Raw genomic sequence first — 17347 nt, 5'->3', positions numbered from 1 at the left:
CACTGTCATCTCTGAAAGACGGTCACCAAATACCATATACACAAATTGATTTTATAAAATAAGTGAATGGCCTATCAGCCTTGCTAAAAGCTAACTGCTAATGGCAGAGACCGTGTTGGGAAGACCAACCAAAAAGTACCACAAAAATCTCTGCATTGAAATTTGTTTTAAAGAGGGTGGAAGGAGCCAGGCACTGTGGCTCACGCCTGTAATCCCAGCACTTTGGGAGGCCGAGGAGGGAGGATCACTTGAGATCAGGAGTTCGAGACCAGCCTGGCCAACATGACTAAACCTTGTCTCTACTAAAAATACAAAAAAGTAGCCGGGCATGGTGACACGTGCCTATCGTCCCAGCTAATCAGGAGGCTGAGGCAGGAGAATCACTTGAACCTGGGAGGTGGAGATTGCAGAGAGCCGAGATCACACCACTGCACTCCAACCTGGGTGACAGAGCGAGACGCTGTCTCAAAAACAAAGGAAGGTTGAAGGAAGGATGGAGGGAAGAAAGAAGGCAGGAAAGAAAGATGAAATAAAAAGAAGGAAAGGAAGGGAGAAAAGTTCCAAAACCCATACACAAATTGTACAATCTTATTTTCATTGAAATGACCCCAAAAATAAAAATAAAATATACTTTCAAAGAGTCCTTTGAAAGAGCTGCTTGATTTCATGGTCAAGTTATGTGGTTTGTAAAACTTGAAGATATTCAAGTCAGTGATAAACACTAAATCACATGACCCACTTAAGGAACAGGCAGCGAAAAAATCATCTGGAGTTTATACTGGCTGTGCAAATGAATGTACTTAGTCATTACTGAACATCATGACTTACAAAGCAAGCAATTGTTTCCTTTCAAATCCTCATCTTTTCTACCAGTGCTAACAAAATTATTGCCAAAAACACTAAATCAATACCATCTGCTAAAAAAACCTCAAAACATTAACCTTAACCCATTAAAAAATGTGAGTTAAACATCTTTTCAATTAAAATATTATTTTTAACAGTGTTCTATCAGGTAAGCAAAGCAAAACACAACACATATATCCTATGTAGGTAATCATATGAGAATATATGAAAAAAACAGAATATCGAAAATACTGCTCTAAAGTTATTTTCTATTTCTTGGCTGGGCACAGTAGCTAATGCCTATAATCCCAGCACTTTGGGAGGCTGAGGTAGGTGGATCACCTGAGGTCAGGAGTTCAAGACCAGGCTGGCCAACATGGTGAGACTCCATCTCTACTAAAAATACAAAAAATTAGCCAGGCGTGGTGGTGCATGCCTGTAATCCTAGCTACTCAGGAGGCAGAAGAATCGCTTGAACCTGGGAAGGCAAAGGTTGCAGTAAGCCGAGATCGTGCCACTGCACTCCAGCCTGGGCAACAGAGTAAGACTCTATCTCATGAAAAAAAAAAAAAAAAATTCAAAGAGAACTGATGAAGTAAGTTACCATCTCTTTGAAAACTGATATAAGAAGTTAAGTCCTAAGAACAAATTTTGTAAAATTCCAATACAAAGATGTTTTGGCATTTTCATGGTAATTTCAGCCTTAATGTTACAAATTTTCTTAGAGCATCTGCTACCTAAACTTTACAACATGGCATCCCATGCACAGAGCAAGTAATCCTTGGTTCTTGTTTATCTTAGAAAAAGATGCAAGGGAAAACATACTTAATGTACTATTAAAAGATCTTTCTCAGATTTTTTTTCTTCCTCCAGAGGGCAGTTAATATAAACCTTCAGTAAGGGGAGTTTTCAAAAGTGCTTTTTGGAAGTCATCTGTTGCTTCTTCATCAAACAAATAGTTCATTTCTTATGACTCTAAATGAAAGAGTTTCATCAGTTACTAGAAATTTATTTTTAAATAAATTTTAAAAAATCCTCTATGCATCCCCCAGCCCACAGGTTCAATACAAAATACTCCCATGAAGCACAATGACAACGTGGACTTTTATTTCTGGCAATGCAGCCCCATGGCTGGAGATCATCTAAAAATGTTGTATTAAGTGCTTAAAATTTTGTTTTAATGTATGGAAGAGCTAACAACAAAGTAAGAGAAATACTCAAGGGCAGAAATAATTTTTTAAAAAGTACAAGTCTAGAGAGGTGAGTTAGTGCTGAAGCCAATGTTCCCCTGGGGAATCAACATATCCCTGGTGGAACGAACCTGATGGAGGACAGGAGCTATAGAAAATAGGGTAATAGGCAGCAAAACTTGAGGGCCTGTACAAAATGGAGAGCCTGAGCAAAGACCGTCTCACATAAAGCTCCTGAGGGGGGTAAATTAAAAAACAGTTAATCTTACAATCGATACACATGAAGGAATGGTCAGGGGAAAAAAGAGTAAATGCATATGGGTAAATCTAAACGCTGTTATTTCTGGGGCTGAAAGATCAAGTCCCAAAACTATAATATCTCATAAAAATAGTTCTTGTCAGAAGGAGGTTCAGGAGAAGGATAAAGATTGCATTTACATTTAGACTTTGTTAAGTATGCATATTAACAGTTCTATGGTAACCATAGAGAAAAGAAGAAATAGAAAACTTCCAACACAGTTCAAGGGGGGGAAAAAACAAACAAAAGATGAGAAGAAAGTATATGATATGGTAGAAAGAATTTAGGTCTTGGAGTCAGATATTCTGGGCATAAATCACAAATCTACATATATTTCTTCTAACCACAGACAAGTCACCTACTTTTAAAATTTCAGTTTCCTCATCTTTAAAAGAGGAATAGTAATACAAACTTTTTAGCCTAGTATTTGAGTTAACATGCAAGTACACTATACCTAGTACAGTCCTGAAACAAAGATTGTACACAGATACCTTTTCCTGTCCTGTTCATTTCATGACACGGAAGCATGCTCAACTAGTGAGGAGGTCATTATTTTAGGCTGCTGGATCAGACTATTTTCAGCTTGAGCATCACAACTATTACATAGAATTTTTCCTTGACTTTCTATGTACTCCTTCCTTATTCAGGATTAAAAAGCTTCTAAATCAAATTATATGTAGTACCTCAAGTTTATTATTCCTAAACTATGCTTAAATATGTTTAGATTTTCACAAGGAAGATTAAGTTAAATCGAATGCAAATGCCCCTTCCACAGCAAAATGCCACGATTAACAATGCATATAAAATAAAACCCACCTGTTACTTTTCAGATAGCTAACTACCCCTGACCTCAGTTCTAGAAATAAAAAAGAATGATTATTAATTATATAAATTTAAAGATGTATAACTCACCTATTAAAATTTGTCAAAGTTAAGAATAAGCATGTAATACCAAAATTTGATAAAATAACATCTTGTTGCATGAAGATTATATCAGGAGTTTAGAAACTGTACTCCCAAAATTAAAGTGTCCAGTAAAAGCTTAGTAAGTCAAGCAATCCCAGTAACAGTATTATAAAAGTTGACTCTAAGAATAAAAAAAGTGATAAATTTAATTCAATAACCCACATATGGATGACCCATGCCCCTACCCCTTTTTATAATTCTCCAAGGCCAATTTTAAATTCTGAGTGGAATTTTTCTCTTCAACACAGGATGTTTCCAGAATTCCACCATCTGTACGTTTACAGAATAAAAATTATGTATCTAAGACAAACTTCAAATGGCAAATCTGTCCCCCAAATTATAACATAATCCAAAAGAAGTACCGTACATGCTTTAACTGTTTGTCTCTACCGGTACAGAAGACTAACTTTAGAGCATATATGCCAAGAAGTCATCAAGGCGACACAATCCTTTTACCTGAAATAAAAATGCTAAAGGCAGAAAACGTCTTCCAAGAAACCAACTGGCAACCACTACAACTAAAGATGGAAGTTTTATTAGAATGGAAATGGAAAACCTTGCATATATACACATACTCTAATAGAAAATGACATGGGGGAATGTTATATTTAGAAATCTTAAATAGGGGCTATATTATTTATAAAATGGGAGGTATCAGCTTTATAGTAAAAGAGTTAAGAGCTAAAACTCTGAAGTCAGATTGTCCAAATTCAATGGTTAAAGAAATTACATTTTAGTTAGTAGCTCCCTGATAGGAGTGGATAATCTTAATACCCATCACACAGCATTCAGCAGATATATAATAACATAAAGGCCAATACCAAACAACCACAAATCATTAAAAAATTCTTAAAGTGTAGGCCAGGTGCAGTGGCTCAAGTCTATAATACCAGCACTTTGGGAGGCTGAGGCAGGAGGCTCATTTGACCTAGGAGTCTGAGACCAGCCTGGGCAACACAGTAGAACTCCATCTCTGTAAGAAGTTAAAAAACAAAAAAAAATAGCTGAGCATGGTGGTACACACCTGTAGTCCCAGCTACTCAAGAGGCTGAGGCAGGAGGATCACTTGAGCCCAAGAGGTTGAGGCTTCAGTGAGCTGTAATCACACCACTGGACTTCAGCCCAGGTGATACAGTGAGATCCTGTCTCCAAAAAAAAAAAAAAAAAAAAAAAGTATTAATGTGTAAAGGACACTACTAATCTGCAATTGAGCCCAGAGCTCTAATTACTAATAATCAGGTTATAGTCTGAAAGGACTAAAGGAATATTACTATACTATACTGCTGCTGAAGTCATCTTGAGGGGCAACCATGAGGAATAATCAACTATACTAAGAAGAAAAACCCAGGATGGGCATGGTGGCTCAAGCCTATAATCCCAACACTTTGGGAGACCAAGACAGGAGGACAGCTTGAGCCCAGGAGTTCAAGACCAACGCAGGCAATGAAAGGAGACCTCTGTCTCTACAAAACAGTTTTTAAATTAGCCATGCATGGTGGTGCACACCTATAGTCCCAGATACTTGGGAGGGTAAGTCAGGAAGATTGCCTCAGCCCAGAAGTCAAGGCTGTAGTGGGCTATGATCTCACCACTACACTCCAGCCTGGGTGACAGAGCAAGACCCAGTATCAAAAACAAACAAACAATTTAGTAAGCACAGCAATTCAATCTGCCCGGCACATAGTTTAACTGCTGAGGGGGTGAGGAGGCTGGGATAACAATGTATTAGAGATATAAGCTATTCAGCTGGGCACAGTGGTGGCTCACGCCAGTAATCCCAGCACTTTGGGAGGCCAAGGCCAGCAGATTGCTTGAGGCCAGGAGTTCGAGACCAGCCTGGCCAATATGGTGAAACCCTGTCTCTACCAAATATACAAAAAAAATTAGCCAGGTGTGGTGGTGGGCGCCTGTAATCCCAGCTACTCAGGAGGGTGAGGCATGAGAATTGCTTGAACCTGGGAGGCAGAGGTTGCAGTGAGCTGAGATCGTGCCACTGCACTCCAGCCTGGGTGACAGAGTGAGGCTCCATCTCAAAAAAAAAAAAAAAAAAAAAAAAAAAGAGAGAGAGAGACACAGGCTATTCCAAATGGCTTAGTTCTCCCAGGTTCTAGTGAGTTAAAAAAGGATCTGTTGCAGAACATTATTAAAGTTTAGTTTGCATTTGACTTTCTTTTTTAAAATTTGTTAACTGACAGATAAAAACTGTATATATTTATGGTATACAACATGATGTTTTCATCTACGTATATATTATGAAATGGCTAAATCAATATATTTGACCTTGACAGCCTGAAAATCTAGGCAGTTTCTGAAAAAGTAACACCCATGTCTAAAACCTACAGTTGGGAATGAAAAAGAAAGACTCTGAAGAATGCTTGAATTCTTATACCACCACCTCCCGCCCCCACCAACATTCCCCACCCCTGGGGAGAAACTATTTGAGACCGAACTGTTAACTGGCAGCAACCACCATCAGCATCACCTGAACAGGCTTCTAGGGCAGCAATCTAATAACCACTCATTTAGTGGCCACTAATTTACTCTTCATTTCCAAGTGGTCTTTTTATCTAGGTTTAAAAAAAATGAAACTGTCTAAAAATTTTTTGCAGCAGCAGCAGCATATGGAAACACATTCATCATTACCCTCCATCATCCTTTTCAGCTGGCAATAACTTGGGGTTGTAAAGCAAAGAAAAAAGAGTTTGGGTGATTTTAATCAAACCTTGGATTCTAGCCCTGCCCTGCAGCATGCTGTAATATGAGAAAGGTTCCAGCCTCACATTCCAACAGAAACGAATTTTTATGTGAAGAGCCCCCCTCCATTAACTGCCACCTCTCCTTTCGTCACTGTTTTGAATCAATGCAGCATATATTTTTAAAGTATCTGCTACTTTCAACTATGCTAGATGCTACATTAATTATGGTACCATCCTTGAAAAAAATAAATGAATTACATTTAACAAATGCTTACAGTGGAACAAAAGGAAAATAAAACACTTTTAGGAGTATGAAGACATACAAAAAAAAAAGTAGAATCAACATGCTGCTAACTCTCTCTAAAAAGTACTTTAAGTATCAGCACCAAATCATTTAATGTGCTTTTGAAATGTAGAAGAAAATAGTGTATAAGCAAAAGCAGAAGGGCTTTAAAATAAGCTCCACCATTCACAGGTAGCACAAGCTTAGACAAATTAATCACTCCAAAAGTCAAATATAAACATCTACCTTATATAAGGGTTGTTGTAAGAAATGAGTTACATTTCTCATTGCAGTGCAGTGTCTGGCATATATGATCAATAAATAGAGGCCAATATCATTAGAGGCATTTTCAACACATTTACTGGTGAATTTTCCTGTTTGGTGGAAAAAATTTATCAAGTCAATAAAACTTATTACTGTTCTGAAAAACAAGGTAAAATAAGTTTCATAAATTAATATGTAACTTAATATATAAATTAGAAGTATTTATCTTATAACAAGTTGGGAGATGGGAAACTGCAACTAAGAGGCATATAATATTTCATCAGGGAGTATTTAAATAAACAAACAAAAAAATGTAATAAGATTCTGAGGACCTGGAGAGGGAAAAAACGTATGAGAAGTAGCTATACCTATTTGTCAAGTTGAAAAAGGTCCTGTCTCCTCCCATTATTCTTCCTCCTCTTCTCAACTCCTATAGGGAAGAAATATGTTCTCAGATACTGGGAGTCAAAAAAAAAAAAAAAGGAAAGAAAGAAAGAAATCTGAAGCAACAAGGTAAACAAGGAAGCAATCTACATATATTAAAATACTTTGCTAATTCTTTAGGTGAACAGAACTTTTCAGTTTTACAAGTTTCACTTCAAAATACATACACTTTTTTTTGCTTTTTACTTATTTATTTTTATTTATTTGCATAAATTTAAGGCGTCCAAGTGCAGTTTTGTTACATGGATAATGGTGAAATCTGGCCTCTTGTGTAACCATCACCCAAAGAATGTATGTTGTACCCATTTGCAATTTCTCATCCCTCACCCTCTCCCACCTTTTCCAGTCTTCAATGACTATTACTCCACATTCTACTTCCATGTGTATGTGTTATTTAGCACTTATAAGTGAGAACATGTAGTATTTTACTTTCTAAGATAATGCCTTTCTAAGATATCTTTCACTTAAGATAATGCCCTCCAGTTCCATCTATGTTGCTGCAAAAGACATGACTGCATTCTTTTTTAAGCTGCATAGTATTCGTGTGTGTTTGTTGTGTGTACATCACATTTTCTTTATCTAGTCATCCATAATGGATGTTTAGGTTGATTCCGTATCTTTGCTATTGTCAATAGTGCTGCAATAAACATACTGAGTGCAGGTATCTTTTTGATATAATGATTAATTTTCCTTTGAGTACATACTCAGTAGTGGAACTGCTGAATCAAATGGTAGTTCTACTTTTAATTCGCTGAGAAATCTCCATATTGTCTACCATAGAGTTTGTACTAATTTATATTCCCACCAACAGTGTATAAGTGTTCCCTTTTCTCTGCATCCTGATGTAATTTGGAATTAGGTCTATCAGTCATTCCACTATTTATTCTGAATTAACTCAGATAATTCAGACTAGCTAACAGGAGAGAAGCAAATTCCCTTTGGGAGAAAGGTTAAGGGACAAGAAAGAGAAATGTACGATTTTAATGCATGGACACTTAGGAGATGAGAAAGCATCATTAACCAAGGAGAAAGTAACAGAGCAGAGAAAAGGAGGAGATTTTAAGAAGGTGTGCACCAAAGGCTATGGAACAAATATAATGATCAACATACCACTCACTGATATTTTAGCGGCAATAATTTGCCAGCATGTCTCACTCAAAGTGAAATGCTGCTGTAGATTACCAAAACTTATCAACTGTAGAACCGTGAAACAGAAAACCTTATAATTTGAAACACTGAGGTCTGGATATATGCAGCTGTCCTATCTCATGATCAAATTGTATTAAATCATTTATGAAAATCATTATCATTGAAAATTCAATGTTTATTTAATTACATCTTTAAAAAACAGTTGGAATTACAGGAAAAACATGCAAACTTACTTCTTCCCTCAAAAGCCTCTGTCAAGCTTTGCTAAACTCTTTCTGCTTATAAATGTAGAAATACATAAATTTCTCAACTTAAATTTAAAACCTAGCATACAAAATGATATAGAGAGGTTCTTGTCAAGCTTGAAGGGTTCCAGAAAGAACTGCAAAGGCTAATAAATAAATCCTAATAAATAAATCTTCAAGCACTGCAAAGGCTCCTGAGAATGACAGCTAAACATACCAAGTCACTCTGATTCAAATGCAAATTCTACCAACCTTCTGAACGCAAGTGAAATGGTTTCCAGGTCTGGTTCAGAAAGAATTACACTACAAAGTTAAGGCAGATACTCTATGCCTCCTACCTAGTAATCTCACTACTGAATCTTGAGCCCAAATATGTCATTCAATCCTGTATAGTCCATTTTCACACTGCTATAAAGATACTACCTGAGACTGGCTAATTTATAAACAAGAGTAAACAAGAGGTTTAATTGACTCACAGTTCTGCATGGCAGGGGAGACCCCAGGAAACTTACAATCATGGTGGAAGGTGAAGGGGAACCAAGGCATGTTTTACATGGTGACATGGTGGCAGAAAAGAGGGAGCGCTCAGGGAAAACTGTCACTTTTTTTTTTCTTTTTTTTTTTTTCCTTTTTTTTTTGAGATGGAGTCTCTGTCACCCAGGCTGGAGTATAGTGGCACAAGCTTGGCTCACTGCAGGCTCCACCTCCCAGGTTCAAGGCAATTCTCCTGCCTCAGCCTCCTGAGTAGCTGGGATTACAGGTGCCCGCCACCACACCTGGCTAATATTTGTATTATTTTTAGCAGAGACAGAGTCAGGCTGTTGGCCAGGCTGGTCTTGAACTCCTGACCTCAAGTGATCCGCCCACCTCAGCCTCCCAAAGTGCTGTGATTACAGGCATGAGCCACTGCACCTGGCCAAAAACTGCCACTTTTAAACCATCAGATCTCATGAGAACTTCACTATCACGAGAACACCATAGGGGAAACCACTCCCATGATTCAATCACCTTCTACCAGGTCCCTCTCTTAATACATGGGGATTACAATTCGAGATGAGATTTGAATGGAGACACAGAGCCAAACCATATCAAATCCTTAAGTGCTTTCATATCTTACGATGCATCATCCCAGAAAATGTCTTTTTTAACCAATTATCTTTGGAGCTGGCATCTGTCAAAATAGTTTATTTTTATTCAAATAGTTGTTTACTCAAAACCTGAAGGGAAGAACCCTTTAAAGAAAAATGTTACTTCAAATGCTTGTGCTTTCCACTCCTCTTCCCAACCCCATCTGAATAGTTACATTCCAAAGCAAAAAAAAAAAAAAAGGCAAGAAGAGTAATAAAATTAATTGGAGATAGCACTGTAGTTAAGAACATCATTTCAGTTTGAAGAGATGGAACCTGCAATGAAATACAGCCAAAAGGTGCATTGTTCATTCAAAAACAACAGCCCTACTGATCACAGAGGTAGAGAAGTACTCTACATATGGCCAGACACACGCACCTGCTTAGAAATTATAAACTTGAAGGCAAAAGCATGCCAAAGACCCGTGGGATGGATAAGCATATTTCTGAAGTCAGAAAAAAATAAAATAAAATAAATTTTAAAAAATAAAAATAAAAAAGACCTGTGGGAGTAACATACAGCTGTAGGAGGAAAAAGGGATCTCATTTTAGTGATATTTTCTAATAACACCCTCAGCCAGCTGCCATGTAAAATAAATGCTACAATTTCTTGAGTACTATGTGGCAGGCAGTATGCTAAGCACATTATATACATTATCTTGTATTTCCTATAATGACTACGTACAGTAGGTATTACTATGCATATTTTGCAAGTAAAGCATAAAGTTCAGTAACTTGCCTAAGGTCTCTTTTAACTGTGCTGAGATTGCAAGTGAGCAACAAATGACAATTATTATTATTATTACCATAATTCAGCTCAAATTAATGCCTGAAACCTGGCAAGCTTCTAGAATATCCATTTATGTCCTATAATGTTCTATCCCCCAAGGAGTCCTTAAAATTCTCTTCTGGAGAGTTTCCAAGTACTTGGGCTCCAAAAGCACCATGCTTTCCTATCTTGAACTGCCTCCAGAAAGGAAGTCCTCTCAGTAACTTCTCTTGGTCCATGTGTTCCCTATCCTTAAGGTCTTTTCAAATACTCCTTGTGAATCACCCAATGGCTAGCTTGCAAATCCCTTCAAGCCCCATGGGTATCACACTTCACTATGTGCCCCAAGGAGTTATGTAGTCTACTTAGATATTTTATGATGTATCTACTCTCTGCTCTTCCTTCCCCTAATATAACTGAATAGCCCGAATATCACCTCCATTCTCATAACAATCAATTCATACTCCCTTAAATAGAGACTGAAAATCACCCTCCTTACAGAAAATTTGCCCTTGATTAGCTTCACTTAACTATAACTACTTTTGTAACAGAAAGGGCACTGGATTGGAAACAAAGAGATCTGGCCTCAAATTCTGGTTCTTTTACTAGGTATGGTACCTGGGTAAATCATCTTTCTGGGACCCTTTTGGTGAACATAAATGAGAGGAATCAGGCTAAATAAGCACAAAACTAATTCCCAGATCTAAATATTTAAGCAGAAAGATTAGCAAGAGCATAAACTTTAAAAAAAATAGTTACAAAATTTAAAAATGTTTTTAAACACCTTAAAGTAAAAATATATACACAACGTATTAGCTGGGCGCGGTGGCTCACACCTGTAATCCCTGCACTTTGGGAGGCTGAGACAGGTGGATCACTTGAGGTCAAGAGTTCAAGACCAGCCGGGCCAACAGGGTGAAACCCCGTCCCTGCTAAAAACACAAAAATTAGTCAGGCATGGTAGCCAGTACCTGTAATCTCAGCTACTCCGGGAGGCTGAGGCAGAAGAATTGTTTGAATCTTGCAGTGAGCCGAGATTGTGCCGTTGCACTCCAGCTTAGGCAACACAGCGAGACACTGTCTCAAAAAAAAAAACAAAAAACAAAAAAAACCCAAAAAGATGCATGTGTGTGTGTGTGTGTATATGTGTATATATATATATATATATATATATATATATATATGTATATATAACATATTAAAACCACAAAAAGAGAGTAACTTTTAAATGTCAGAGAGTGGAGGGGCCATTAAATTGTCCATTTTCCATTCTTTGGCATGATGAAAACCCAGGTTTTCACTGCTTTTAAATCCCTTAAAAAGTAACTGGGCTATGAATTTCGATACTTTTATTAGTCCAGTCTCACACAGCTATAAAGAATTACCTGAATGGATAATTTAAAAAGAAAAGAGGTTTAATTGGCTCACGATTCCACAGGCTGTACAGGAAGCATGGCTGGGGAAGCCTCAGGAAACTTACAATCATGGCAGAAGGCAAAGAGAAAACCGGTGTGTCCTACATGGGTGGAGCAGGAGAAAGGACCAGCACAGGGGGAGATGCTACACACTATTAAACAACCAGATCTTGTGAGAACTCTACCATGAGACAGCACTAGAGGGACAGTGCTAAACCATTAGAAACCACCCCCATGATTCAATCACCTACCACCAGACTCCACCTCCAACACTGAGAATTACAGTTCGACATGAGATTTGGGTGGGGACACAGAGCCAAACCGTATCAATATTCTCCTATTGACTATGTAATATTTTATATGCCCATATTAGTTTAATACACCAAAAGTATTTTAAATACTGTCATGGTTAGCCTTATGTGTCAACATGGTTAGGTTATAGCACCCAGCTATTTAATCAAACACCAATTTAGGTGTTGCTATAAACATATTTTGTAGATGTAGTTAATGTCTACAATCAGTTGACTTTAAGTAAAGGAGATTACCTTCCATAATGTCGGTAGGACTCATCTACTCAGCTGAAGGCCTTAAGAGCAAAACCTGAGGTTTCCCAAAGAAGAAAGAAATCTGCCTCAAAACTACAGAATCAACTCCTGCCTGAATTTCCAGCCTGCTGGTCTGACCTACAAATTTTGTACTTGCCAACACCCACAATTGCATGAGCCAATTTCTTAAAATAAATCTCTTTAACAAATACACATATATATGTGATAATGGTCTGTTTCTCCAGAGAACCATAATGATACACTAACACAGTGAAAATCAAACTGGTACTATTTTGCTTCAAGAGGCTCCACCAGGTCATTCACACAAGTGGTGGGAGGGATTCCCCTCCCAGCCACCTGCAGGTAACCAAGGAGTGCATCATCTGTGTGGTATTTAAAAACTGTAATAAAACCAACTAAAAGTCTTTCTGCTATATTGTCACCAGGAGCTGGCAATTCTAAACCTCAGTGCTAAAATACTCTTTCCAACTATAGCAGACAGCTCCCACCATCAAGACCCCTAGTATGTCACTGGTAGTGGTCAACTTCCCCCACACCCCCATGCAAATCATTTATCCAATAGTTCTTCTATTCCTTAGGCTCTCAAAATTAAAAACAAAACTAATAATAACAACAAAGGTTAAGGGCAATCAGTGTGTTTTCTATAATAGTTGCCATTATGAGTTACAGCCTATCACTTTATAGAAAAGTTCATCTATAGTGTCATGTGATGCCTCACTCAAAGCAAAACTGAGTCTACTTATATAATCCAACAAATTATGATTTAGTATTAAAAGTATTTTTAAGGGCCGGGCGCGGTGGCTCACGCCTGTAATCCCAGCACTTTGGGAGGCCGAGGCGGGAGGATCACAAGGTCAGGAGATCGAGACCACGGTGAAACCCCGTCTCTACTAAAAATACAAAAAAATTAGCCGGGCGCGGTTGTGGGCGCCTGTAGTCCCAGCTACTCGGGAGGCTGAGGCAGGAGAATGGCGTGAACCCAGGAGGCGGAGCTTGCAGTGAGCCGAGATCGCGCCACTGCACTCCAGCCTGGGCGACAGAGCGAGACTCCGTCTCAAAAAAAAAAAAAAAAAGTATTTTTAAAACAACAACCTAAACAAGAGGTTCACAGTCATAACTATGTGCCTAGAGGCCGGAAAATGTGCCAAGATTTATGGGATCACATTCAGCAGAATGGACAGGGCCCTACTAACAGGACTGCAGTGACTCATCCCCTTTTGAATCACTCTGAGACCCAAGTCATCTTGGTCACTATCGGAGAAAAGGCCTAACTCACCAGAAGGACAGAAAGTGATACTAAAAGCAGTCAACCCTGTGTGAGTTAACCTCATTAAGGGCCACACTTTTCATCAGAGGCAGTGCAGCAGCTGGACCATAAGTTAGCAGATCAGCACTCTTTGGTAGCTCCTCGTCCAAAAACTGTACTTCCCCGTTGTAACAAATATTCTTGATTCTATCAAGTGGCGGGAAATGGCTTTCTAACTAGGGTATGCAGATAATTGAGAACGTACTATATAAGAAAATTGATAACCAAAGAGCATAGAACCAACGAGCTCAACTTAGCACATTACTTCATATTTTACAAACTAAAGGTTAAGGAAGACAAATGTATGTATATGAAGACAGTGTTTTGGTTATACCTATTTTGATAGTTCTTCCAATACAGACACTGTACATATTTCGGAAATAAAAAGAAATAGTGAATCTATAAAATAGCCAGCAGTTCACTGTACTTAATTGAAAACTGCCATTATTGGTTAAACTGTAAAATACATCTAAATCCTATGAAATAACAAAAATAACTTACCTAGATAGAAAGCTAAATTTACTAAACAATTAGAAGAAAGAATACAATTCCAAAGATTTTCCAGAATACAGGGCAATCAAACCTCAACATACCATTCATATATATAGCTAGCCCAACTTGCCCAAGAGGGCAAGTGCTCTTGTGTTTCAACAACGAGCACTTCCTCCAACCATGAACTAATGTCTAAAGACTTACATGCTTTCTCAAGTGCTTTATTTCTCAAAAACCGTGGGAAAAGGCGGAAGAAAAATAAAATCAAGCCTTATCAGATAAACAATATTGTCTACTTAAAGAAATAAGATTAACTTGAGACATACACAGAAATTAACATGACAGTTAATTCAATTACTTTAGAGATCAGTGTTATCTCTTCATTTTGTAATTTGAAAACTTATTCAATATGCTCATTTACATATCAAGGCACTGTTTATGTTTAGGCCTTGCTTTACACTTGTAAATATCAGCAGTCCTCCTAAACAGAAGGACATTATAACTGCGTATTTCACTCAAGCATAGATATTCAAGGCCATCAAGAATTTACAAGCTAGCAAGACATCGCAGTACCAATAAATATAAAATGTTCTAGTTTTCCTGAATTAGTTCAAGTCAGACCACCAAATCAGATCTAAAAGTTACCTGTAATAATACAGTAATTTTTAAAACAAAAACGTCTAACATTTGAAATATGAAACACCCCAAACACGCAAAGCAATCATCAACTCTCACCCTTCACCAATTACAGTGTTATGATTCTTCCCACTTTGTGACAAAATCCAATTCAACTACCATCTACTCCGTTCTAATTTACACTGAGTGAGATACCATATTATGTAGATTAGGAAGCACATATTAATCACATCCAATAAAACATAAATACAAGGTAAATAACAACTAAATAATTACCTTTGGTAATAATAAGGAGCCCACATACCAAACACTGGCCACTGGGAAAACTAAATGTGCTAACGTGTGTGTAACAACAGATCTTGGGTTATCAATATTTTTTAAAAACACTGATAATGGCAAATATTTTTTATATATATATATTCTCCTTATAGCAGAAATAAAAAGGAACAGTAATATCTTAAGAACTGCTAGTAATTTGCTGCACCCTGATGTAAAATTGCCTTTACTGGTTAAACTAAAAGACTAAACCCAACAAAATAGCTTTTAGAAAAAACGTGTTAGAAAGTTGGGCAGAAAAACAATGAGTTGCAACTGCAAACATTGACAGCACTGGCTTTCCATATGATTATCACCATAATTCTAAAAGCATTTAGTTCATCCCATGACAAAGGAAATAAGACAAGCTAAACTCTGCAGGGTAGAGAGGAGTTCAAAAGGAAAACTTTGGTTGGCTTCCTTGGGTGAAGAGAACTTTTAACTACTATCAGTTTGACAAACGCAGAATGTGGGTGAAGCAAGAGTTCAAGCGGTCCCTAGGAATATACAATATTTTCCCGAAATCCACACGCGCGGAGCGGGATAGATTTCTTTTAAAAAAGTGCATGAATTGCAAATGAAGCAGTAGGAGTTCAGCATCCAATAGGTGGCTGGTCATCTTTCTGGTTCGTAAGGTCAAGACGCCCTTCTCATCTACAACCCGCAGAGAAGGACTGACTCCCTCCTCTCTAATCTCTCCCTAGAAGCCAACCTTTGCCATCTCATGCCACCCTCGCAGACAATCCGCCAGGACCCGGGACACGCCCCCACGAATGACTACTTTCCTCCGGGATGCATCTCTGCCCCATGTCATCCTCAACCTCCAGTCTCAGGGCCTCTTTGGCCTCAGGGTCCCCGGTGCCTCCCTCCCCAGCCCCTCACGGCTGCCCTTAGGGCTCTCCTGGTTCCCCGTTCTCAGTCCTGGCCCTTCTCGCACGCCTCGGGTCCCGGCTCTCCCTCCACAGGCGCGGGAGGTGCCGCCTCTCCCGTCCCTACCCGGTCTCCCAGTCCCGCGGCGCCGGGCGGCGGCACGCCGAAAAGCATCCACTGAGGAAACAAGTGCCTGCAACGCTCCGGCTGCGAACTCACCTCCAGTCCGGGCGCTCAGATCCTGGCCCGGAGCCGGGCTTCCGCCTGGCGCGGTCCGCGTCGCGAGCGGGACCGGAAGTCCCGCCCCCCCGCCCGCTCCCGGCCGGCTGGCCTCGCTTGACTACTGCTCCGCTGGAGAGGGATTGCTGGCGGCAGGCGGCGGGCGGCGGGCAAGGGGCAGAGGGCAGGGGAGCTTGGCTTGAAAGGGCGAGGCAGGCGCCAAAAAAATTCCCTTTCGCGCTCCTGCTCTTTCTAGTGTATCCATCGACCAGTGTGCAAATGGTTGACCAGGCGTCTATTCTGCTCAAGCCCAGTGAGGCACAAGATGACTCAGACACTGACCTCTGTCCTCACAATCTAGTTAAAAGTTGATATAAGTAAAAACAGAAGTAAATCACTCCGCAAGACAGTGCGATAATTCACATTATTATCACCTGCTGTATATGGCCTGTGAACAACCAGCCACTGCTGTAGGGACTGTTAACAGAGAACAGCCCCAGCTCTGGTGGAGCTTAGACTCAGGGCGAGGAACTAGCTATAGAATAAATCTAGCTATAGAATAAAACTAGCTATAGAATAAATAAATAAATAAAACTAGCTATAGAATAAACAGCGGCGGCTCCCTGGGGAAGCTTATGAACAGAAACACAAATATATAAGCAATGAAACCCTCAAGTGTTAGAGGCACTCTGGTGGTGCAGTAGGGAACGGTGCGACGTAGGGAGCTGGGCAGAGAAGGCTTTCTAGAAATAACGACTCTTCAATTGAGACTGAAATAAATGATGAATAAGAGTTGAAGGACAGTCAAGGTGGAGAAGGGCATGCAGAGGAGAAGAATGGTATGGAATGAGAGCTTGGCTTGTACCGGTAGCTGGCCAGGAGTTAAGCAAAGTGTCAGATGGCGGATGCAAGAGCAAGCATAATGAGAAAAGACAAGGCCAGATCATGAAGAACGTTGTACCTTATGCTTAAAAATTTTGGACTTCAGAGACTCCGTGCAACGGAATCCATGGTGTCATCTAAGGGAACAGACAAAACAGTGAGTCATGGGGTTGACTAGGGGGATTGTCCTAGTCATCAAAGAAAAATAAATAGATCATGAATAGCATGTTTTATCCTTGAGGATGCTTTCTCGAACTGCCATACCCAGATGTAAAGGCAAAAGATGGCTACCACAACCCTATAAAGGCAGGACCACAAGGGATCATACCCCTCAGGTTGCTGCATTGAGCAAATCACCCCAACCAAATGAGA

At 39.2% G+C, this 17347-nt stretch overlaps 1 protein-coding gene across 44 annotated transcripts in view; it reads right to left on the bottom strand.

The window, feature by feature from the left end:
* The window catches only part of DISP1 (dispatched RND transporter family member 1), a 205948-nt gene extending 189815 nt beyond the window's left edge, over positions 1 to 16133 (bottom strand). For 12 of the 44 annotated variants that reach the window (XM_077938083.1, XM_077938049.1, XM_077938322.1 and 9 more), the window contains exon 1: positions 16001 to 16133. Coding sequence is in view for 1 of the 44 variants with exons in the window: in XM_077938049.1 (XP_077794175.1) it covers positions 16001 to 16048 (48 nt within the window). In the remaining 43 variants the exon portion in view is untranslated. Of the gene's footprint in view, positions 1 to 6522; positions 6651 to 6908; positions 6999 to 16000 lie in introns of all 44 variants that reach the window. The other 32 variants (XM_077938104.1, XM_077938179.1, XM_077938053.1 and 29 more) reach the window with 6 other exon arrangements.
* Between the last annotated feature and the right edge of the window lie 1214 nt (positions 16134 to 17347).

The sequence above is a fragment of the Macaca mulatta genome, chromosome 1 (genome assembly GCF_049350105.2).
Source record: "Macaca mulatta isolate MMU2019108-1 chromosome 1, T2T-MMU8v2.0, whole genome shotgun sequence".
NCBI lineage: Eukaryota > Metazoa > Chordata > Mammalia > Primates > Cercopithecidae > Macaca > Macaca mulatta.
The sequence above is the reverse complement of the archived record's forward strand: the minus strand, read 5'-3'. Positions and strand labels throughout refer to the sequence as shown.